The 25,260-nt window shown below is 41.7% G+C and overlaps 1 protein-coding gene across 1 annotated transcript in view; it reads right to left on the bottom strand.

The window, feature by feature from the left end:
* ABCA12 (ATP binding cassette subfamily A member 12) overlaps positions 1 to 25,260 on the bottom strand; it is an 88,427-nt gene that overhangs the window by 23,097 nt on the left and 40,070 nt on the right. The window contains exons 17-36 of the mRNA XM_075027911.1: positions 24,214 to 24,378; positions 23,106 to 23,307; positions 22,381 to 22,520; positions 21,688 to 21,807; positions 20,419 to 20,509; positions 18,870 to 19,049; positions 17,061 to 17,376; positions 14,360 to 14,474; positions 12,716 to 13,045; positions 11,871 to 11,940; positions 11,635 to 11,769; positions 10,775 to 10,930; positions 9,831 to 10,008; positions 8,063 to 8,281; positions 7,226 to 7,422; positions 6,682 to 6,842; positions 4,806 to 5,030; positions 3,489 to 3,627; positions 1,882 to 2,134; positions 584 to 670 (exon numbers count right to left, since the gene is read on the bottom strand). Of these exons, the coding sequence (XP_074884012.1) occupies positions 584 to 670; positions 1,882 to 2,134; positions 3,489 to 3,627; positions 4,806 to 5,030; positions 6,682 to 6,842; positions 7,226 to 7,422; positions 8,063 to 8,281; positions 9,831 to 10,008; positions 10,775 to 10,930; positions 11,635 to 11,769; positions 11,871 to 11,940; positions 12,716 to 13,045; positions 14,360 to 14,474; positions 17,061 to 17,376; positions 18,870 to 19,049; positions 20,419 to 20,509; positions 21,688 to 21,807; positions 22,381 to 22,520; positions 23,106 to 23,307; positions 24,214 to 24,378 (3,479 nt within the window). The remainder of the gene's footprint in view (positions 1 to 583; positions 671 to 1,881; positions 2,135 to 3,488; positions 3,628 to 4,805; positions 5,031 to 6,681; positions 6,843 to 7,225; positions 7,423 to 8,062; positions 8,282 to 9,830; positions 10,009 to 10,774; positions 10,931 to 11,634; positions 11,770 to 11,870; positions 11,941 to 12,715; positions 13,046 to 14,359; positions 14,475 to 17,060; positions 17,377 to 18,869; positions 19,050 to 20,418; positions 20,510 to 21,687; positions 21,808 to 22,380; positions 22,521 to 23,105; positions 23,308 to 24,213; positions 24,379 to 25,260) is intronic.

Genomic DNA, 25,260 nt, shown 5'->3' with positions numbered 1-25,260 from the left:
TTGAAAAATTATCTGTAGGGCCTGAAACAAACCAGCCCTCATGGCACAGCTTTTACATACAGATAACAAAAGCTATGCTGACAACTTCCTGGGTGGGCTCAGTGTTAAAATTGGGACCGGGTCCTGGGACTGTGTGGAAGTCTCAGTCTCAGCCTTAAAGCAGAGTACAGTTTCCTGTCTTCAAGGATATCTACTGTTCTGTAATTGACAGATGCAAGCCTTTGCTCCAAGCCGCATGGGAGCCACGTGGGCTCTCGGCAGGGCTGAGGTCTGCTTCACACCAGTCATGACTATACGGCTCTCTGCTCAGAACTGACTTGCATCCTGCCAGCTCAAGTCCGTGAGCAGTGCAAGCTTGTGCCTGCCTGCAAAAGGCCAGTTAGACATCTCCTAATGAGCTGAAAGAGTCTGCAAGTCAATCTGAAGAGAAGCAGGAGATATTTTTTTTCTCTGCATGTGGCACTGATGTATGAAAATTCTGCAGATAATCAAAGATAGTTATTAAGGTCTAATGGCTAATGGTGTTATGTCAATTCTCTTGCAGATTTGGAATTTAAATGGAAGAAAACCAAGAACTACTTACAAATTGCTTTCATTCATGCATGTGTTATCTGTTCCAGGGAAAGCAAGCATCGAAGTGACTAAAGCATCTGTGGTTTCATTAAAATTCCTAAGAGTTAACAAAGGAAAAAAGAAAACAGGAAAATGTTCAAGGTACTTCCAACTACCACTGAGCAGAGGAAAACTGTATCTGAATGAAACAGCATTTAAGATGTTAAATAAATGATTATTTGTGGTGCTAGCCCTGCAAATCACTTAAGTACATGCAGTACCTGAGGACAGTCACACAGGTCTACAAGGACTGCTCATTGCTTAGAACTGCACAGCTCTTCCAGTGATTTGCTGCTGCTAGATCTAAGCAAGATACTGATGAACTTTTGGACAATCAAGATTCTGTTTCCAGGGAAAAAGCATCTACTGCAATTTTCAGGCACTACTTCCAGTCTTGTCTCAATCAGCTCTCTCATCTGTGATGTCCCTTTGGTTTTGGTCATTCAAGAAAATGCTTCTCACTTCTGACCCAGCTCTCTAGCAATGATTCATCAGGAGAAGCAGAGAACATTAGGAATAGAGGACTCAGACATGCAGTTCTGGCTCATTCCCCCATCTAGCAGGACCGAAGTGGAAAGGCATGAGCAGTCCTTGGAAAGAATACCTAAGAGCACACATACTTGCTTTAGAGTAAAATTTTATACTTCCAACTTAAAGCTGAGAACCAGTAGAGAAAGACAGCTGTTTCCATCATAAAATCAGAATGATAGAAATTATAATCATTTTGGTAATAGGATTTTTAAGCACAATGAAATAATTCAGTGGTGACATCTTAATCACACTGAAAAAGTGCACACCCTTCAAACTGACTGCGTGCCTTGGACAAGGGGGGCTTGGGCAGAAAAGCATGCAGACAGTTCACAAGATTAATAGAATTTGATCCCAGAGTTGTAATGTTGGAGACAAATGACCTCTATTTCACATCGGGGGAAAAGTATATACATTAAGAAAATCCCTGTGGGATAGTATGGCTGTCACAGGGCCAGAGGACTCCGATGGGAAACACAAAGAATATTCCTCACATATTTCCTCGTGAATTCCAACTGAGAGGTTGTTTTTCTAAAGCTTTCTGACTGCTGATCTGAGCCAAGCCATCACCCCCAGAGATCCTTTAGGAACAGGATTTCTACACATTATCTGCGTAACATAACTACACAGATAACATAGCTACATGTTCTCTGTGTAACACCTTTCCACTGGGTGTGCTTAGAAATAACCTTGATGGTTTACAAACAAATGGGTTTAAGGATCACAAAGAACACCACTCACCCAAAGAAGTCTGCCTGGTCGGATGTGCCGTACAGAGAGGGGGAAAGAATCAGTTCAGGATATTCAGTCTCCTTAGTTCTCAGAGTCCCAAGTCCCATCGCAGCCATCACAAAGAGGACTGGGAGGACAATCTGAGCAATGAAGCCTCTGACATCCCGCCGGGTATGGTGGAATCTCTTAATGAACAAGGCTGATGTCTTCTTAAGCAGCAATGGCAAACCCTGCAGGCTTTTTGATCTAATCAGAAGCTGATCTGGGTACAAAAGAATGCATTTTGTCATGGATCAGTATTTGTGAAATGCAGGGAATTGATGGTTATAGCACCCTGGGATTACATTTAGTTTCCTGCACTCCTCTTACAGATGGCAAATCAAAACTACTAAGTTGGAACATACACAGGGGTCAAGCTTGGGACAGGACTCAGATTTTGGCTCTTGAGTCATAAGCTCATGTGACACCAGTTTTTTTGTTTAATTTCAAATGTGTACATGTAGTGAATCCATTTTGAGATCTTGCAAGAGGAACACAGGCTTCCAGATGCAAGAAATTATCTACATCCCACCTACCCAGTTGCAACTTACAGGGGAAACATATTATTCTATTTGCAAACTGAAAATTTTCATAATTTAGAAAGCAGGTCCTCAGACAAATCACTAAGGGAATTAATCCTGAAATAAGAAAACAAGGCACATAAACCAGTTGATCTTTTGCATGGACAGGGTTGTGGTATACTAAAAGCAGAGCCAAATCCTGTGCAACCTGTTCCTCTTCATGAAACATTAACCTATATGATACAACATGAAGCAAATCCTTTTCAGTGCTCTCATTAGGGGTGACACAAACCACTTCTCTATGCATATGAGTTACTGTTTACAATATGTAACATTTACAGTGCAGGTCAGCTTTGAGAAGTGAGTACGAAAATACCCCTTCGCTGTCCCTTGGATGCCTCCCTAACTATAAATCATAAATTTATAAATACAAAAAATGTTTCTGCTCTGAGAAGCATTTCAACCAGGTATTTGCTCATTTTTGGTCCATGCCACCTTTTGCAGCTCTCAAACCCTCAGAGATAGTGGTGTAGCTTGATTTTCTTCTGCATGTGAATTTATCCCACTGTCTGGCCCTTTGAGCTGTTTTACCATACTGCAATGGCTGAGACACAGTAAAAAGCAGCAAGGAGGACCCAGCTCAGAGCTGTGCTGCTTTTGCAACAGGCTAAGGGGTTTTCACAAAGTTTCTCTCCAGTTCTACTAGTTATGTAGAAACAATTCTCTACATCAGTTTCTGCAATGACTTTCAGAGGTATACATTTGCTCTTGCACCCACACACTGTATTTGATTAGATTAGAACCTGGATCAGTTTAAAGGAAGGCAGATGCAAACAAAACCCCTCTGTAATTTATTCTGTGATTCAGACTATTCCAGACCAGTAGATCTAACCAACTGTTGAGTGCTGTACTTCTAGTGATTTACTGGTTTTGTGGTTCCTGGTTGGGTGAAATATGGTTTTCAATGAAGAAAGAAGATGGGGAGTTCAGTCAGTCCATCTGTCACTGTTTGCATCTGCAACAAATCTGGAATGAAACCTGGAGGTAATTTAGTACCGTCTCTTTCTGTGAAGGTATCTGTGCTCATAGACATTTCGTCACTGCCAGTTTGAGCACTGGCTCCAGGCAGCTGTTGGGGCAGTTCAGCATCTTCTTGCTTGTCCTTCACTAGCTCTTTTGTCAGATTGAGAAACACCTATGGAGCAAGAAAATATGAAGGAAAATTGGTCCAAATGACTCCATTTACCAAAATAATAATCAGAATCCACTCTCCTACTTTGTAGCTGTAGTTGGTGCAGCAATTGTGAATTACAATCCTTTCTGTTCCCTTTGTGCTCTGCAAGAGAAATTCACTTTTTTCCAGTATAAAATTGTTGTTGTCCAGCTCCTTGTCACATCCTGTCTCTCTTCTGCTACAGCAGTGGAAACTTAAACCTTTGCAGCTGCACCCTGGACTTACCTTGTCCTAACACCACCTGCTACGTGACTACTGAGTAGGTGTAAACAAAGCTGCATTTCAGCTTGGGCCCTACATAACTCTACTCCCTCCACACCCACACAATGAGCAGCGCACAGACAGCTCTCCCTGCATGGCACCAGTGAAGAAACCAGGAGGGCTGTTTCCCTGGGATATTTTCCCCTCTAGCCTCTGAACAATCCCAGCTGCCTCCATGCTCACAGTGTGCACATTCGTGGCACTCAAGCTGCACGTGGTACATGCTGTGTAACTCATTCTTGCTGCCTTAGGAAAACACCTTAAAAGCAAGCAAGAATTTCTGAGCAGAAATGTTAACAATCTTCCTCCCTCCTTTCTGCAAGACAAGGGTCATCACTGCTCATAATTTATTTTTATTTCTGATGCAACTAAATGTTTATTTGACCAGAGATTTCCCCTGGGCAGAAAGGTGCCTGTGTTACTCCAAGATGCACCAGGTGACTCACTTGTATAATACAGCATCTATGCTGAAGTTCATCATTTAGATGGTTTGCTAACTCCCTCCTTCCTGGCTGCATCTGCAGACAAACCCAGACTCGCAGAGACTAGGAGAATAGTTCAAAGAGAAACACATCATTGCTCTCTCTCCTTAGTCTAACTCCAGTATCTCATTTTCTGAGTAAAATGCCAAAAAGCTGTTAGCAAGGTCAGACAGTGGTACACTTTGTGCATTAGTACACGTATAGATTTATGAATATATCTACACACTCACATGTTCGTAAGTGTAACACAGTTGAACAACAAAACCACTTCTTCCCCTGCTTGCAACTCTTACTTCCAAAACATGCCACTGTCTAGCCCAGAAAGCAGAGCTACACAGTGCTGTGAAGTTAATCTCCATAACATTTCATTAAATCAAGCAGACCCTGAGCTCATACCTCTTCCACAGTTGTGTTTGAAATCCCGTAGCAACCAAGGTGGAGATCACTCAAGCTGGTATCGAGGGCTCTGAGAAGCTCCTGGTAGGCCCCTGAGACTGTGGACTTGAAGGGGGGAAGCACATACACAAGTTCTCCACCAATATCCTCCTTGAGATAAGCCTCTGGGAGGTGGGACTGGATCAAGGAGGTCACTGCTGTGGTGTCACACTCCTCTATCATGTTCTGAAAAAGAAGGAAAACACTCTGGTCACCAAGAAGGTTGCGACATCAAACTTCCACCGCAGGTTTAGCCCAAATTCTGTCCCTCAGCATAATCATTAGGTGAGCTCAATCCAGGTGTGCAACATTTGCAGTTAAATATCAAAAGGAGATGAAAGTGGGTTTCTGGCCCTTGAAGAGGGAGGTGTGGCACTATGTCCATCTTGGTCCATCCAAGACCTTACTGGGCTCCCTCTGTCTACAGGGATACTGGGATTGGGCTGAATCAACCACTTTGCACTAGCTAGAGGGTTTGTAGTACAACAGAGAAAAAGCCTAGCCACAAGAGAGCTGACACCTGAACTTGGCTGCCAGCACAAATACACTCTTTCCCATGAAAAATGAGGCTTGCACGTGGGTATTTTTTCATTTTCTCTATCTATACTGTCAGCAATTTGGAAGAGAGAATGATCTCTTATGGTATCTGCACGTTATTCTGTGTGCTGGGGCTACCAACAGCACTGTAATAAATGCTATCAAGAGCAGAGTTCCCTCCTCTTTGCAAGCAGAACATTTTGCCTCAGGCCAGATACTATCGATGGACTCTTCCCATCTGCTTTATTCCTCTGAACTCCAGAATTCACACTATGCACACAGCCTTGCCTTTAACCCTCAAGGAGACACTGTTCTTTTTCAACAAAGCAGAGCACTGACTTTCCTGTTTTCCAAAGGCCATGGAGGCTGGTCTGGTGGCCCCGCTGGAGAGCCTCTCTCTGCTTCAAGGGAAGTGGAGGCCACACGTTCTGTTAGCATCTCTCACCAAGAAGCAGCGTGCTCACATCCAGATCCTCAATAGTTGTTTGATACCACTACTGTCCTTGGATCTGTCACTCAGCTCCTGCCGATATAGCTGTAGGTGCCTGCATCCCTGAACAAGCCTTGATGGCCCCTCTCAGAGATGAAGCTGCTGAGAGCTCTAGCTCAGCTCCATGCAGGCTTGCAGACAGGAAAATCTCTGCCTCTGCCCCCAGCAGTGCCTACTGTGGTGACCGTGCTCAAGGGACACGAAAGGGAGCTAAGGCCCAGCAGGGAAGAGAGGATAAAAAGGACTGCATCATGCACCTGGGATACAGGAGGCACAAGTTCAGACCTCCACCTTATCTATTAGAGCTGCAAGGCTTTGTGTAGAGGGCTGAAGCTAAGACTCCTGTGTTTTAGGGAACTCTCCATATAGGCCGTGTTCCTGAAGGAAACTTATTTATTAAAAAAGCATGTGAATTCCAGCATGGGACAGGCAGAGTGAGCTGGAGAGCAGAGTGCACTGTAACCCAGGTATCTCAGTGGTTGAGCAATATGAAAAAGTGATCTTACTGGCAGCCCAAGGAAACAGTCCAGCATATTCTTGAACCTGTGTGGCCAAAACCAAGAGTTTAAATCCAAAATATATCCCCACTTTCACCTGGGCATAAAGTGGTTGCATTAAGAAGTTATTCCATGAAAGTGAAATTATACTGGAACAAACATTCCACTGCAGACATCTAAGACTGACATAAACCTTCTGCAGCATGCTAAATTTCTGTGGGACACTATGACATGCCTCCTTCCTTCCTGTCATACAACTGGTTCAGTTTCCCACCCAAGATGCTGAAAATTTAGGACTAACTCAGACACAAACCTTCTTTTTTGTGAGTGTCAGGTGGTATCCATCACCAAACGTTTCCTTGAGGTAGAATGGTGAACCACAACATTTGAGCCCTCCATGCTCTAGGAAGGCGATTCGGTCACTCAGAACTTCTGCTTCATCCAAGTGATGTGTTGAGAGAATGATGGTTCTGCCTGGAAAAAACAAAGCTGATGTCAGCCACCACAGAATAAATACATGTGATTACATGAGACAGGTGAAAGCTATGCTGAATGAGGGGACACAGAGTATCAGGTGAAAATCAACTGTGCTTTTTTGCAATTATTAGTGAAATTGGATGAAAGGCAACATTAAAGAGAAGCTGAAAGTTACTGTATTGTAAATTGTGTATTATGGTAAAGTTACTTTTCAAATGAACCTGTGAATTTACAGAAACCAGCCAGGATGCACCCAGAGGGCCTGCAAAATCCCAGTCTCCCACAGTTCCTTCTCTGTGGTCTCCAAAACCCATAATTCAAAGCCACTGATACCATGAATCACCTTTGCCACTAGGCAGCATCTTGTCTCATCACAGTACCTTTTTTATTCTTGGAGATAATTTCCCAAATACTTCTCCGAGAGCACGGATCCACCCCTGTGGTTGGTTCATCTAGTATCACCACCCTCGATCCACCCAGGAGAGCAATAGCTATAGATAACTTCCTCTTTGTCCCCCCAGACAGGGAGCCGGCTAGCTTGTGACGATGGCTGTACAGTCCAGTCTCCTTCAAAGTCCTTGAAAACAAAGAAAAAACAATGCCCAAAGGTTGTCCTTCAGGTATCTTTTAAAGGCAGAGAATCTGATAATACCCCAAAACCCATAAGTGCAAATGAAAAACTACTCAAACTGACTGAATGGTCACAGTGCAGGGAGATGATTCACCCTGTAACTCAGTCACTGGGATTTTAATTTAAAACATTTTTTTAGGATGTTTTCAAAGTTTCCATCTGACAAGTCAAGGTTAAAGGCTCAACCTCATCACGTGAGAACACCAAGATCCAAACTCCCTGGGATGTTCTGGCTGCTTCACTTCTCTGCAGAACCAATAAAGCTGACACCATCTTTCTGCCTGGTTGATTAAATCTCTTTCTGGGGAAAATTGTAAAGCAGCAAGGACTAGATCCTGAGGCCTATAAATTAATCTCCAAAGAATTGCCACAGAAGGTTATAAACCCCCTGGAGAAGAGACATTGTTTTCTTACAGCCACAGATACCAATATATTCCTCTAGTTAGACCAAGGCATTATTTGAACTCTACACTGGGTCTGCAACACTTCTCAAAACCATTCATTTGAGCTTTGCAGTGGCAATGGCACTACCACACAATAATTTTGACAGCCCTCTCTCCCTTCTACAACCCTGCTATTTTTATACCTCTTCACTTCTTGGTAGAGCTCCTGTTTATTCCAGTGAGGGACTTTGATGTACCCATAGAGCAGCAGGTGTTCTTTCGTGGTGAGGTAGTTAAAGAGAACATTGTGCTGCATACACACGCCCATGTTCTTCCTGATAACCTCCTGGTCAGTCCTGATGTCTTTGCCATACACAAAGATAGTACCTGATGATGTAGGGAACAACCCAGTCAAAATAGATCTGAAAGGGAAAAATAAATAGAAAAGGGAGTTAGAAAAAGGAGAAAGCCATAGGTAATTTTTTCACATGGTCCTGTACCTATCGCCACTTTCAAAGTTTCCTTACATCACCATCACACTTCTTCCAGCCAGACACTACTGACCACTGCTTCTTCTGCTGTCTGACCATGCTTTGGCAGAGCGGTGGCCAATTAACATCAAAGGACATCCTCACACCCCTCTGCAGAAATGCAAGAGCAAGTACCAAGCTCACACACTGAGCTCTGACTACTTTTCACATGTACTTTTATCTTCTTCAGCCTTCATCTCCCGAAGTCAGAGCATTGCATATCCCATTCATTAATATTCGTGAATGCCCTTGACTTCCAATTTAATCACTGGGAATTCATATAATGCAGTTACTCTTCATTCTTTGAGGTTTATCTGCAGTATCCAGACAGCCTCATATTGCTAACCACAACAGAGATTGAAAACCACATTTTCATCTTACTAACCACATCAGAGCATGAAAACATGATTTCACTGCCATTATTAACAAGACATGGGAGAGGACTTCCAGACAAGACACTCACAGTGGGCAGCACTTTCATCTAGTTCAAGCAAATAATTACCTACCTAGGAATACCCAACAGACCCAAGTCAAACACCTTCTGCTCAGAATAACTACTTGCACATTACCGGTCATTTTTGGTGCTGTCCTGCAGGGACTAAAGGGAGAAGATGCATCTCAGACTGCCCTTCACTCTCCCAGAGCTTCTCTCTCCTGGGACTTTTAACCATCATTAGAAAGGAAAGAAGTAACTTACTTCTGACCTTACTCAGAATTTGAAGCCTGCACTAAGTTTCAAGAAGCTATTATACTTTTCTGCGTATCACCTTTGCCTACACTTTGCAAACAGGATATGAGATGAATTGATAATGAGCTGAGATGAAGTACACATCTGTCTTACTCATTTTGGCTCTTCTGAGGCTTCTATTTATCAGCTTAATGTTGCTTTCACAGTGATGCACATATATATCAGTGGAGAAATCAAGTTCTACAGGTCCGTTTAAGTGCTGTTATCTAACAACTCAAACAATAATTTATAAATGGCAAGGCTGGAAGGGTCGAAATGCTCATGTATTAACCCACTGCCATTCCAGCCCAGCCAACACATGAGTATGTACAGCTGAAGTATACCTTTATTAAGCTTTTTTGATAATATCACTTCAGCTTTGGCGTGTGCAAAAGCTACCCATAGTTTTCAGAACAACCTAACCCCAGGGACCAAAGTGTCATGGAACGAAATGCTAGAACAGTTGTTGTGCTGTGTATTACAGGTATCCCACCAGATTAAAAAGCATGTTCCTAAGCAGAAAAGAACCTTTAATTCTAATAGATGAAGGGACTGCTGAGGTCATCCATGAGCAAGATAAAACTACAAGAGAGATTTGGCCTAATAAAGTATCTTGTTTAGTCTCCCAACATTGAAGAGCCCCACTTGCTCTTTCATTCACCCAATCATGCCCCACAGTATATAAAAAACCCCCCAGCTTTAAAGGATACGCACATGGTTGTAGTTTTCCCAGCTCCATTGTGTCCCAGCAGGGAAGTGATATTCCCTTCATAGAAGTTGAGGCTGAGGTTGTCCACTGCAGCTTTGGATCCATAAACCTTTGTTATACCACAGAGGGAGACTCCCAAGGTGAGATCAGTGGGCTCTGGTTCCAGGTGAGGTGGGGGGGCACCTTTGACATCAAAGGGAAGGGTCAGAGGACAGTTACTGCACTGCAGCAGGTGTTTGTGCTACTTTTTCACCTCAGAAATAAGCAGGGCTTTTAAAAACAAAAGACGGCAAAAGTAGGTGCCTTTCAGCTGCGAACGTAGAGAACATTTCACAGGATCTGTATCATTCTCTCTGGGATTTCTCCTTTTTACTTCTGCAGCTTCTAATAACTCTTGATGATAAGCATTAATTGCTTTTAAAAAGGTCTCATTTAGATGTTTTGGAGCACCTAACAAATTTATACTAAGCAAGCACAGTAAATTGGAGAACATACAGCAAAACTACTGAGTTATTTTCAGTTAGGTAGAATCAGCAAGTTTTTATGTGTTCTCACAGTATTTTACAGGCTAAATATTTGAAGAGATGAACAAAGAAGCACTCATCCCTTTTGCCATATGGAAACCTGTATTTGCTTGCACAAACCAAAGCGTATTTCTACACAGAGCATTGTAGACTGATATATATGCATTTAAGGTAACTGCCCAACTACAACATACACAAATATGCATGTGAAAATCAGTACTGGATTTCCACACCACAAAGGAAGAACAAGTATAATTTAAAAGCCAAATCTCCATTCATGTAAGAATGGCTTCCTATTTTTCCTGAGCTACGAAATAAGGATGAATAGACAAATGTGCTTTCTGAGTATGGTGCCCCTTTACAAATTTGGCTTCGTTTACCTTAAACATAAGTTAGTATCTCTACCCCATCTAGCATTCACATACATATCTTATTGTTGAGGGTGGCTTCTTTCCTTAACATCAGCTTGGTGAAGAGAAGGCCTCTTCGTTTCTCATTCCAAAAGGGGAGGTAACTGTTGTATTCGACCCAGTAAGATGGAAGCAATGGGAAATACCAGGGAGCAGCCATGCCATATCTACCTGCAAGGAGAAGAGGAAACTCATTCAGATATCTGTTTCTGAGGAAGTATCACTACTGAGGAGCACTCAAAATAGCAAAAATAAACTCCACAGAGGTCTCTCCCCTCTTGATGTGCTCATGTACTACTGATACTTGGTGCAGAATTTGCCCAATTGACACAATAGTAAGCATTCACTAATTTGTTATTCTGAGTAACTTCATAGCTGGAGGGCAGGAGTACTTTACATTTTCCACTGGGTAGATTTCCGTATGCCAGTGGACTGCTTCATTAGGTGGTAAAGAAAAGCAAAAGACAAATGTACTGGCTCTTGCCCAAGGCAGGAATTACTTTTTGAAATCAAATTATGTAAGTAACACAACACAAAATCACTCAACTGTCAAATGCAGGCTAACATGCTCTGTTCTCATTTTCACTGAGCAGACCGCAAACACATCCTCCCATGTCCTTGGCTTCAGCTTCTTCAGGAGACCCACCTACCCATGTGATAAGAAGAAGGACCCTAATTGTCCCTTGCTCTGCTCTGTCTCAGTTTCATTAATGCTCTCGGACATCTACAAAGTCATGCTCCCTTTGATCTAGAAACAGAAGTGTCCTCTATGTGCACACTGTCTTACTGTCTGAACCATGGAATTGGCTAGTGGTATATTCATTGTTTTCCAAAAGAGATGGTACAGTACCAGACTCAATGCTTTGTATCCTTACCTGGGAAAACATTCCTTATATACCATCCCAGGATGAAGTAAATGAAAGAGTCTATCAGAATGAGCCAGCACATCCAGCCAAAGGAAGTGTTGTCTCCAATCATTGGGGACTTGTACATGTTGTCCCACTGCAGGCCTGTAGAAAGGAATTTAGAAATACAAACAGAATCCATATTAGTTAATGAAATGTTACAACCATGGGAGCTCAAAGCCTAGTTTTGTCTACAATAAACATACCTATGCCCTGTGCCTCGTATCGGGCAATGTATTGGCTTGCATAACTGAATGCAGTTGGAGACAACAGACTCTGCGGAATAAACAAAATTGAAAAAAAAGAACTTATGAATTAGTCTCAAAGAGAAATCAAGTCAGTCAACCAATAAGTTACCTCATTGGCTTGGTCCAGTAGCCAGAAAAATTAGTGGGTTTCTTTTTCCAACAGTCACAAAGAACACTGGACCAGGCTTATGATGGATAACACTTCTGGTGATGGGCTGTAATGTCTTCTTACAGCCTGCCTGCCTTTTCCTTCACACGCAGGACCCAACTTCATCTCTCATACAGGGCTTTATCTGAGACTTCTGAAATACAGGCTGACTTCTGGAACCCAATACTTAGCTTTTTCCACCCTTGGTAAGAAACAAGGCTTTACATCTATTTCCACGGCTAGGAATTTGAGACACATGAAACTAAAAGACGAGCAGAGCCAGCCCTCCTTCACAGCCCTGCTACCTAACTCTTTGCTGAGACAGCCTCATTTTTCACAGTGCTTTTGCTTTGCAACTCAAAAGGGCAAAGTACATAGCTCAAGCTACTCTGATTCAGCTGGCAGGTGGGAACTCACTAAAATTCCACAAGTATTGCTTTCAGTCATGGGACACAATTAATTCAGGTGTCCCTCAAACAGGCCATAGCTAACACTCCTGTCGTGCTGTCATACCTGTCAACACCCACTGATGGAATTTAGAAAGGCACCCAACTCACGTATATTTGTGACACAAGCTATAATAAGAGCTGAAGTTTACTGAAGGTGAGTGTCTGCTTCATACACGTGGTCCCTGTCATTGAAAAGCAGAACTTACCAGTAGGCTCTTCACAGAGAAGCTCAAATGATTCTCGATGACAAGCAACACGATGAAGGGGAAGAAGGTGAGGATGTACACGAGACTGCCCACCAAGGCTGCTATGTTGGTGTTATTGAAGAAAACACTGATGAAGTAGCTCATGGCTATGATGGACAGGCTGTAGTCCATAAGGTACAGGAACAGGAGCACTGTGTTTGTTTTGGGAAGGATGTCACCCACTTTTAGAACAATGATGAGGAAGGTGATAGTAATTAGAAGGAAGATGGCGCACTCTATGAACCAGGCAATGAAATGGCTGCTGGCATTAACACCCATCATTTTCATGTACTACAGAGAGAAAGGTGAAAAAAAGAATCACAAATGACAACTGTTTATTAAGAGATCTTTCTGCTGATACTGAACTGTTTCTTTTTTCAGTTTCTGGACAGGGCATGCAACCAAATTATGCTCTTTTATACTTTCGTATATGGCATGTTGATAACCAGGGAGAAACCATGCACTCACATTTCTGGAATGCCCTAGGTTTGCAAAGCAGTCTATTGCAAAAGAACAGCACAGACAGGATTTGCAAGTATGAAGCATTGCAGCCCACAAGCTCCAAAGCAACTTCTGGCTTTAGATTTGTAACTTTTCTAAAGTATTTTAGTTATTTTTTAAAATAATGCTAACCAATCCAATGGCTCTTAAGTATCTTTGAAACCAAACCATTTCCCACATAACCTCAAGACAACGAATAATAGCTAAATTATGATAGTTATGAGGAAGCAATATAATATATTAGCTGATAATCAAGTCCACAAGACTTGTATAAAACTGTATTGTTAAAGCCAAAAGAAACCACAGGTGCTGGTGTCTGATTGCAGTTTATTACACACCTAAAAAGACTACTGACACCCTAGTTCTTGGAGACAGTGAAACTGGGTTCCCTAAACTAGAGTAGCTGGCTGTCAGCTAGCCACTGGGGTTCACTCATTTTCAATCTCATCAGTTCATAGAGTGCCCTTTCTTGGAAATGTTTTTGGTGAATCAGTATTTGTTTCCATGGTATCAGATAAAACCCAAATCTGCTTGAGCTTTTGTTGCTTGCTGAAGCTTAGTTTTACAAAAGTTCTTTGCTGCTCATCTCTGTTGATGGTGTTCACACTGAAAACCTGAGTTAATTTAATAAATTCCCTATGTCTCAATGTCATTTCTTTTCCAATAGACAACGTGAATGAAGAACTTCATTTCAGAGAAGCTAATGTAATATGTACCACCTTCTGAAATATTAAGTATAATAACTTCAAGGATAGGAAATAAGTCACTTTTCATGTCTTTGTCCCCAATAGGTATGACTCAGTCAATTTTTAGAGAGCTTTAAATCTTCAGAAAACTTGTAATTTTGTGAGGTGCCCATGTTTCCAGTGTTCAGAACTGCAAAGCAATATTCTCACCACTTGAAGGGCAAATGCCCTGCATTTCTGTGGTTTTGAGCTTGGTTACAATGTCAGAATTCAAACACTTCAGGTCAAACAATAGGTATTTGGTATATTATTTTCTTTAATGCTTGTTTTGCTTCATTTAATATTGCATGAGACATACTACCAACTAATAAGGAAAATCTGTTTATAATATTGCACGTCCCAGAAGGTTTCACCATACCTCATAAAGTCTCAGATCTTTCTCTTGAACAAGTGTTTTAACAAAATCAGCTATAAATAGCACCCAGGCAGCCATCAGAGCAAATGGAAGAGAGTAGGTCACGCTGGTTAAGAACCTGTAAAAGGCAAATGCAGGCTTTAGCTGAATATGAAATGTTCTGGGGATTCAGGTTTTATACAGAATATATTTTTCAGAATAATACTTTGGCACAGGAGAAGACATGCTTGTATTTCAAAACATGGAGCATAATTAATAATTACAAAAAAGGCTATTTTGCCACTGCATTGGATTTTCTATTCATGAAACTCCTGACTGTTCAAAACTGTTTTCTTTTTAGGGATTTCCAGATGCCTTCTGGAAGTTTTGCTTAGCAGCACCACTGGCAGGGGCAGGAACTGCCATGGGCAGTGGCATCTCCTGGCTCTCTGATGGGGTACATCCCATTTTGAAACATCTCAGCAGCCATCCATAATTCCCACTTCTGTTAATAGATATAATGGCCAAATTTTGTTATCAGTCCATATTTCCTGGTGCCGGAGTTTGGATATAGGTGCTTCCCCTCAGCGGAATACCTTCCCCCACAGGACAGGTATTGCAGATCCAGGTCTACAGTGTGGGCTTCACAATTCTTGGCTCCTCACTTTAGTTAAAATCTTTTTCCTGTGCCAAATGTGCACAGAAAAAAGACAACAATGGCCAACAGTAAATTTCTCCTTTTGTGATGGGAAGAAAGTTTTTATAGCAGGAGATTCACTTCATTGTATCTACAGGGCTTATACTTTCCTTCCTCATTTCTAAACCTGGCTTAAAAAAAAATAAATCAGTATTATTCCTGGGAAAGGTTTAATGTACAACAACAGTAAGAAATTGATATGATTACATTTCTTTTTAAATTTTCTTACCTGTACAGCCAAAAATTTCCCATAAACCAGCGCTTTCAGGAAATGCTTCCATGCAAATGAAGCCATATTGATAAAGAACAATGAAAAGGCATTTCAGTAGCTCTACTAGTTCTTTGTTGTTTGGGGTTTTTTTGGCTACCACCTTGTGCATGATCTCTAGGCTATTAAAAATTCAGCATTTCCCATCACCTTCTGTATACTGGTATATATATTCCCTCCTCTTCCCTACAGGATGGTAACTATGCAATAACAATCGATAAACAGTCATTTTATGATGACTTCTACTGGATGCAAATCCACGCCTTTAGGTATTTTAATAATTGAGCAAACTCATGTCCCTCCAAATCTGGCGTGGGGATGGAAACCCGAAGGCAAGTGGTTTTCTCAGCAGCCCAAGAACAAGAAAAGGAGCAGATAGCACTGTAGTAAATGCCTCCAGCAGCCAGTTAATCATTGTACAAAACTATCTCACAGCAATAATCCACGTATTTGCTGCAAGAAGCTGACACTTGGCTTGAATGCTTACTGCCTGTGTATTTGCAGGCACTTTGCGTGCTGTTACCTTGAGAAGAGTTTATAGGTCCCCAGCTCTCTTAAGTGACAGGCTGACACAGGAAGTTAACGGGTCTGCTATAGCTCCTGCAGCTATAGCTCCCAGATAATATTTTAGCTCACGCAGTAGTCACGCAGGCTTTTCAATAGAAAGAGCTCCTAGGTCTAGTCTGTACTTTTGGTCCAAGGGAGACCCTCATGTCAGGGCGGAGCGACCATCCAACCTAACCAATACTATTTGCTGAAGATCCTTCAGTGCTTTCTGATGGACATTGAAATCCCTTCCCTGTGTGTTTTCCACTCAGTTTGGCCACCAGCTGTGGTCAGGGTAATAACTCTTAGGAAGTACCATGTTGCCAGCTTTCCAACACAGACCAAAATTGCCTTGCCAGAGGGGCAGGTCCTCAGCTGTGAGAGATTTGCTTCTCTCTATTGCATTTGGCAGAGATGCAGTTTACACTAGCTGCAGATCTGGCTCAAGATGAGCGGAAAGGAAGATGATCCAAAACTTTTTGATCTGCTTCACCATTCAAATCTTATTCTGGTACACACACAGTTCACGCTGCACTGCTCTGTATAACAGGCTGTTAACCCTGGCAACTCAGTGCATCAAAAGCTTTTCTGTCCTCCCTCATTATTGCAGAGATGAATGGTACAATTTCATCTTCCCCCTTATCCTTCTTAAAGCATCTGATAGGCACCTGTATTGAGAACTATTCACTATACACTGAAAGTTAGCTAGAATCACTGGAATGAGTAACAAATAGCACAGCTGGATAGCAATCTCTAGGAACAAAGCTCATAAAACTAGGGACTTTTTTTTTGCCCAGTAAATACATTTCCCAAGTTCTGCTGCATTGTCTGCATGTAAACATCTGCAGAACAAGTCAACACTCATATTTAACCCAAGCCCTGCCAACCCCAGTCTCAGTTCCACCAGGTGTAGTAAAACAGGTACAGCGAATTTTACCTGCTGTAAAACCTATAGTTACCATGACAATTCAGGTACATACAGAGCACTGAAAACAAAAGATTAGGCAAACTAAACATAGACCATTTATACTAGAGTCCAAAATTCCCTATTTTGGTCAGACACTTGGAAAAAAACCAAAACAAAACAAACACCAAATAAAATTATTTCTGTGCCATGTGAACATGGTATTAAGGAGACCAGCGCAGCTGGTGAACTCCACCAGTCAGACAAGATGAGCTTACACAAAGCATAGACAAAAGCCACACAAACTTACATATCTTTATTGTAGCAGGGGTAAGGCATGGCCTGGACTTGAACAGCTATTTCCTCTGGATTCTTGCCAGTCTGTAACTCAATAATGGCTCTTTCAATGCTGTCCTGGATATAAATAAATGCGCGGCTGTAAATCTGGCTTTGTGAGGTGGAATTATGCGGGCCCACTGTCCAGATGCGCTCCCTTATTCTGTTGGTGGTTTGCGTGATCCTGCTGCTCATTCGGATGGTGTAGTTGAGCACAGGAGGGAGGGTCAAGTGCCCATAAACTGAGCGTCCAGGGCTGCTACGACTTGAAGGCAGCCTGAAAATGATACCTTGGAAAAGAAAGGGAAAATGCTTTCCTTCAGAACCAACAGCACAGGAGCAGTACACACAGATATGTAGGAACTCATCTTTATAAACCTTTTCTACATTGCAATCCATCATTTCATTTCTTTGCTGCACAAATAATGCTCACATGAGTAGGCTGCTTATCGAGGGTCTAGAAGCGGAAACTATACATCACTGCAGCTACTCATACTTTCAAATGTGACCAATGATTCTGGGTGCGAAAGACACCCCCAGAGCCTTTAAATCTTCTCCCACTGAGCACTCAAAACCAAAGGCTCTTGAAATAACCAGCTGTATTTAGAAAAATCTTGCTGTTAACATGACTGTCAGATATCTGTTAGGTATGTCACTCAACACACACACCTCTCATGAATGTGCCCAAAGGTACTCTATCAGTAGAGCTCACATAGTGATGCTGTAACATAAAAACCTCAGGAATGCAGTGTTGAAAATTGTTCATGACCTACACACATATTTTTGTGCCTACACAAATTCCTGCAAAGCTGAGATGTGTAAGAATATAAAAGCTTTGCAAATTCCTGTTACAAAATGGCATGCTGTAGATACAGTTTGACAGACAGGACTTTTTTTCCTTTAAAATGTCTGTTTGAGTAGAGGCAATACCACAGAAGTTTTTCTCTCCAAAATATTTTTCCTGATTATTCCATATGTAAAGCATACAATGGAATGGAGGACAAACATGGAAGAAAAATGCTTTTATGGGAATAGACAAATATTATCAGGGTCTGAAGTTCCAAGAAAAGAAAAATTATTTATAAGGTATAAAACCAAACAGGTCACAAGACTTATAAGTAAATACTAATTGAGGAGATATTGGGGATTCTTTAAAAATTAAGGCACATTTGTAACATTCAAATTAATATATGTTCCTATTCTCTACTCCCCTGCCTCTCTCTGTGGTCTGATCTGAAGCTGCAGTCCAACCCCACAAATGTGAAAAGTGACTGGAAAGACCCAATATAATATTGCAGTGTTTGGCTGGAACATCTCAAGAGCTTTATGACCTTCTAATAAATTGAGCTGTCTCATGTTTGGAGTTGATCTTAAAGGTCTTTTCCAACCTAAACGATTCTGTGATTCCATGATATCTTTCTCGATTAAAACATCTTTTCCCATGGGGGGCTGAAAGAAGGCAGCTGTGATGAAAAACTCCTAAGGGCAGTGAAATTTCATTCAAACTGATAATTAACTAGGAGAAAACCCCAGTTGACCAAAGGTTTTCTATATAGACAGTGGAGGTGTAAGAGATAAGGAGGTATAAAAAGGAGAGTGTAAAACACTACCATAAGGAGGCCTCAGTGTGCAGGTCCCACACACACTGGCTCAAAATCGATTGCTGTGTGGTGGGAGCTGTGACCACAACAGTTGCTGGTGGAAAGCCAAACTTCTTATTCTGGACTCCCACCCTGTACCAGGCTAACTTTAATTTACAGGGGCATTTGAGACTGTCACATACTTGCGAAAAGCTCATTCTTCAGAAAGAGTTCTTTAGCCACCATTTCCATTTCCTCTAAGTTTCTGACTGCCTGAATGCGATTAAATGAGACACAGGAGGACACATTTACAGCAAGGGTAGCTAATGTATTCAGCTGATTGACAATGTCAACGTTGTTCTGTAATTCCAGCCGAATATCATCTGAAAAAAAAAAACAAACCAAAACACAAACAAAACCAGCAGCATCACTACACACAGCAAAAAATCCATCACATCATTCCATTCTTTACACTAACAATGACACTAGAAAGGAAGAAAAACCCACCATACTAAACATTAAGTGTACAATACATTTCTGCACTTAGCAGCGCAATGAAGGCAAGTTGTTGACCCAATTTTTATGTTAATCACTTGTACTATGCTCGTGAGTTCGCCTTTGGGGGGATGCCAGCAATGGGATGTGACAGCCATCCCAAATCATAAGTTGTTACTAACCTGCTGAGGTTTTAGACTCGCATATGGTGCTCACCATTCATTCCACATCTTATGGTTTTTGATGTAATCAACTCCTCTGTTGAGCTGCTCTGTCTCAGGGGAGAATGTGCTTTATCCAAGCACATCTAGGAAAAGTTATGTCTGTTGTGCTGATGTGTGTACTAAACCTGATAATGCAGTTTAATAAAGATGCTGCTGTTTCCTGGCTGTTTTAAAAGGTGACTGCATAATGCAGTATAACTAATATGGAACAGCTGCTGCAAGCACGATGATTTTATGGGGAGTTAAGACAGGAGATGCTACTCATGAAATAACACAGGGGTCATCACGAGCAGTATGTAAATATCCTCCTGACTGTAGTTGACTACAACTACTCTTGGTTTATGCTGGGTTTTGCTGGCATAATCCAGATTTATGTTGACTTCAATGAGTAGGGCCACTCATTGAAAAAGCAGGTAGGGACAGTAAGACCAGCTAGGAAGGGACTGTGATCACTGTGCTGTGCACTAACAGGGGATGTATCCACCACCGCTGTTGGCTGATAATTCCCAGAGTGCAGATCAGCAACTCCCACCTTGAAGGAACATCCAAGACCACCAGAGAACAGCAAATTCCAGCAGACCATCTCCTGTAATGATGCCTCTGGCTTCATCAGTCTGGGCACTTTTATCTCATCCCTTGCTCTTCTGCTCTGAAAAACTTTTAAGTTGAACCCTGATGTGATGCAAGTGAGCTCTCCACGACATTTCCCAGGAGAGTCCCAGGTAGCTCATTTGAAGTGATAATTATGGCTAAACAGTGTCCTCCAGTGGCCACACTCAGCTGTAGAGATTCCCATCCTACTATCCCTTCAACACTCACGAGAAACATCTTTTCACACAAGCCCTTTGCTTTCTAAGAGTCTTTTCCCATAGACCACAAGATTTTTGAATCACAGCTGCGATTGCCTTGCACTAAAGTATCTGATACTGACCAGAGAAGAGCAGTAGCAGAGCATGGCTACAGTTTGATGACTCTGGGGCTCCCAGACCTGAAGTGCAAATAGGAGGGCAATACATGTGGTGGAACAACTTACCCAGTTCAGTTATTTGACTCAGGAGTTCAGCTGCATCCAAATCCACCATCAGCTTGATAAAGACCTGCACAAAGGGATTCTGCAGGGTGTTCTATCAACAAGCAAAAAGAAAAAGCATCAGTTTGATCAGAAGCCCCTTGAGCTTATTCAGTGTATTTCTAAAATACAACAGACCAGCTGCCTTCACTGAGCATTTGTTCAGCCCCCTCCTACTCCTTTCCTGACCTTCCATATTTCACTCTGTTTATCAGGACAGGGAAATGTTAGCAATGAAAATGTCATACAGAGCCCTGTGAATACATGCTAGTGTTTCTTGGAGTCAAGAGAGGATGCCTACTGAGTCTCCACGAGGCACTAGAGTCCCATGGGAAAATCGTGAATAATCTTTGCTATTCTAAAAGTGCAGTACATTTCACTTGTGTCTGCTTAAGTCCTGTGAACACAGCCAGAGCATAGTGGGTAGGTGACCAAAATTCAACTTGGAGACCGGTAGACAGATTTTTGTTTGGCTGAATAGTTTATTATTTTACCAATGAGCACAGTCAGCAAAGAATACTTCATTTCACTTTTGCATATTCCACTCTGGATTTTCTGTCACTACCATGGAAATTACGATGAATTTCAGCCACTGAAATTAACTCCTAATGCTTTAGGGTTCTAGAGACCTCATTTTCATAGTTTTGTAAGAAAAGAGGACAATTTTTACTGTGGAGAATGGGAAGCAAGTATGTGAAACATTACAGCCTACTGCTTTCTGTATCCATGCAAGGCTAGGTTCCTTAGTGGAGGAAAAAGAAATTTTATTTACATTCACTGAGTTACAAAGACATCTTCTAGCTCTTATGTGTGTACCCAGAGCTACATGCTTATTATAGATACTGTTTCATTTTCTGAAAAAGTCATTTCTTGCCTGGTCTTGGCTGGCTGGATCACTCCATCAAGCAGAAAGTTAATTTACAAAATGAAGAGCATTCCCTGCTCATCTTAGCCCTCCAGCAGGCCTCAGGGTGGCCAATGTCAGGGAGCATATTACAAACAGATCATTTCAGAAAGAGGATTTGCATGGAAAGGTGTGTCAGGAGTATTTCTGTTATGGGAACAGGCAGGCAGGCACAGACACTGCGAAGTCCAGGACAAAAGCCTGAGAAGGGTCTCCCCAGCTGACCTAAGATGTCCCTAAGGTCCCTGGAACCCCTGTTTATTTCAGTGAAGGAATCCATCCTCCCAATTCCCTCCCACAAGAGAGACAGGGGAGGTAGGACCTCATACCTTGATCATTGGAACTGTCTGATTTAACTTAGTCAGTGAATTCATGATGACAGGAGACTTGTCCAACCACTCCTGGGACTTCAGGGCTAGATCAGCCATCTGCTTCAGGGTTGCATTAGACTATAAAAAAAGCCCACAACATATAAGGATTCATTTATTCATTACCTTACAGCTTTTAGGCAATAAATAAATCAATAAAATAGCTAAGACCAAATTTGGTTTCCTTAGGATTTTTCTTAGCACCCTATCACTGTTTGGAAAAATGCCCCTTAACACACTGAATTTGGATGCAAGTACTTAAAAATATGGCCTCATGTGACATTTGGAGTATGTCTTCGATATCAGCTTTCTTTCTACCACTGGTCTGTTTGCGAACAAGTACTGGTTATAGCATTTGTCCTGGGAGACTTCTCTACTACTGGCTGAAAATACGGGGGTGAAACTTCATAAACTGAAGGCCTTAAAAAATTGTATTATATATATTAGACCAACAGCAAGTTTTTGGAGGTAAGATTTGTTCAAAGAGAAAAGATGACTCATATGACCAGCAATGCAACTAGGAAAAGATAATTTGACTAATACTCCAAACAGTCAGAAAATAGACTTCTGCTTCTCAAAGAAACAGGACCGTGCTAAATAAATTACAATCCTTTTGAGTGGGCATATCCTGATGGACTATAAACAGAGCCATACCTTTCCCATGATTGCTTGAGTTTCTATGGTATCTGGTGTATAAAGGATCTTCCCAAGAACCATTGGTTTTAAAAAAGACCAAATTAAAGCTCCACTTGGGGTCTTGACCAGGTCCAGGTAAAAGGATAAGCAAAATGGTGCTGCGGGGGGAGAAAAGCAAACAAATTGCACAGAGCACAAATAAACCAGACAAAGAAAGTTACCAGTGTATTTTTTCCCATCTGCCCAGTATGTTGCTGTGTCCGGTGAATGACTTCAGGGCCGTCTTCACTGGCTGATATAATGTGTCTTGACAAAAGCAATCCACCCCCAAGATCTCCTGTTGCTGAACTCAAAACAACAAGAGTCTGACTGTTTGAGCCAAGATTCTCTGCTTGAAGGTTAAATGGACTTTTGTGAACTCAGAGGAGCTAATAATGTCAGTATAGTCGAAAAACTACACATCAAGAAAAAGCAGTGGCCTGTCAAGCCCTAAGACCAGATCATCAACAAATGGAAAACAGTGCAGTGTCAAGCACTGCTCTGGTACATATGCTGTTTTCCTTTTAACATTTATGGAAATAAAACATCAATAGTTAAGGCAGTGCAGATCTTCAGCTAGCATAAATCATGAGCACTTACAGCCCACCAGAGACATATGGGGAAACAGTTCAGCACTGGATCTCTCTGGAAACAGTAGAGTTTGGCTCTGAAATGTTTTTGCCTTAAGGAAAAGCCAGACTTACTGGAGTCATGAGGAATCCCATATTTCCTCATCATCTTTTGGACATAGACATCCTCCACAGAAGAACTGTTGCTTACAGGGTCTCCAAAATCTGGAAGCAAGGACTCAAAAAACAGCGGTGTGATCTCCTGGTTGCAGAGAACTTTTGACATGGACTTAAATGTGTCACGTGTTATCCTAAAGTTGTTTGATTTAAACAATTCCTGCAGAAAAGACAGAATGCAAATAAAACCTGCATACTAAAAGCATCCCATTCCAAGAGAAAAAAAATAATAAAATTAGAAGGCATGGATTGAACATTTTTAGACTGCTTTCTTATGAGAAGTTTGTCTCTAAAAAAAAAAAAGGACTTTCCATGGAAATCATGCTTTTTTGGCTAACCTCTGCTATGACAGAGGTGGTAAATTCATTTCCAGGTATGAGATCTAATATGGAAATTGCCTATAACGTGTGTACAGGAATTGCCTATAATGTGTGCCTGGTGACCCACTGCACATGGTCCTGCAATCCACAGGCAAACTAATTACCAGAAGCGATTCCTGTGATCTATGCTGTCATTGACTATGGATCAGAGAGACTGGATCCAGTGCTGGATGAAGTTAGTGCAACCTGAAATTACTGCAGCTGTTGGAGCAGGACTGGGTTTGTACTGAATGTTTTGGGCAGTCTTGAGGCTTTAGGTGTAATCTAATGCACACTAAAGCTAGAGCAAATTTTTGCTGTTGACTTACGTGGCTTTGGATAGCCTTTAGTGGGCAGTTCTCCAGTTGTTTTCACAAGCTGACCCCTTCCAGTATTTTGTTGGAATTCTACCCTCCTTCAAGACAGTTGTTCATCCCTTGCATTTTTGTTCCTAGTGTCCCTCCCCACAGCATATGTTCCTATTGTCCCCCCTGTCATAAGCACATGATGGTCCCACTGTTCCAAATCAAAGCTCTCCCAGGAAGGCAGTATATAAGTTTGATAGAGATTCTTCTTAGGACACCGCTGCTTTAAAAGAGAATCAGTAATCTATGATTTAATGCACCTTTGGCTTGTAGGGTAAGAAATTCTTGTGCAAACTGTTCCAGTGGTGTTTTGCCTCCAAAGCACATGCAGACTACACGTACCTTAGTCAGTGGCACATTTCTAGACTGCCGGAGCTTTTTCAGGGAATGAATAGCTTGTAGCAATGGATCAACGCCAGATTCAACCTGGTGTCTGAAATATTTCATTTTTGTCAGAAGACCTAACATCTTGTCCACGGGTTTCTGAAGTTCCTTAGGGAAAAACATCTACAAGAGGCAGGAAGGAAATAAATTATGATTAGCAAGAATCTGTGCACACAAACATGTACACACCCATATTGTATTAATTCCAAGACAAAGACTGTGGGATTTTCAAAACTGTTAGGAGGCTTAGGGAGCGGATGTCCCATGGGAAATGAATGGGATTTGTATTCCTAAATCCCCAAGCGCTTTTGCAAACCAATCCCCTGAGGATATTACATATTCTGAAAAGTGCATGTTTCCAAACACCTGCAGTTGGGAAATGTGTATCAGATATTGGCTGGGATATAATTTGAGTCTCTGAGAGGTAGCATTTCACACAACATAGATGTCAAACACTACGAGTGACTTTTGACCTGAGCCAAATTCATTGGCATTCTCATTTAATAACTTTTTTTCCCCAGGATCACTTCTGCAGCATTTTAAAATATGTATTCAATACGTACTTCTCCGTGAATGGTATTTTTACATGCTGTTTATATAGTTGTGTGCATGGGATATTTGAATCATTTAGTAACTTGGCAGTGCCAACTAGATCAGGAAAATATATTTTACAGGACTTTTTCCAGGGCTTTCCTTTTCAAGGAATAAAAAAATTTAGCCCAGTGCCTTATTTTTGGGAAGCCTGGACAGAGCTAGGAATGCTCAAGAGGTTGTGACAGCATATAAATGATACTAGCAGATAGGGAGGCATTTAGAGTAGGTCCAGTGCCTTTAAATGAGGTTTGCTGGTTTACACCAGCTGAGATCCTCATTTATATCCACACTGTCACAGCATGGATATGCAATAAAAATTACTGCATGAGCAAAGCCTGATCTTTGGCTTGTGTAAATCAGTATAGCTTCTGGCCACTGCAATGATATTTTATGACCTTTCAGCCACTATAT

Source organism: Buteo buteo, chromosome 5 (genome assembly GCF_964188355.1).
Source record: "Buteo buteo chromosome 5, bButBut1.hap1.1, whole genome shotgun sequence".
NCBI lineage: Eukaryota > Metazoa > Chordata > Aves > Accipitriformes > Accipitridae > Buteo > Buteo buteo.
This window is presented reverse-complemented; position numbering and strand designations above follow the sequence as displayed.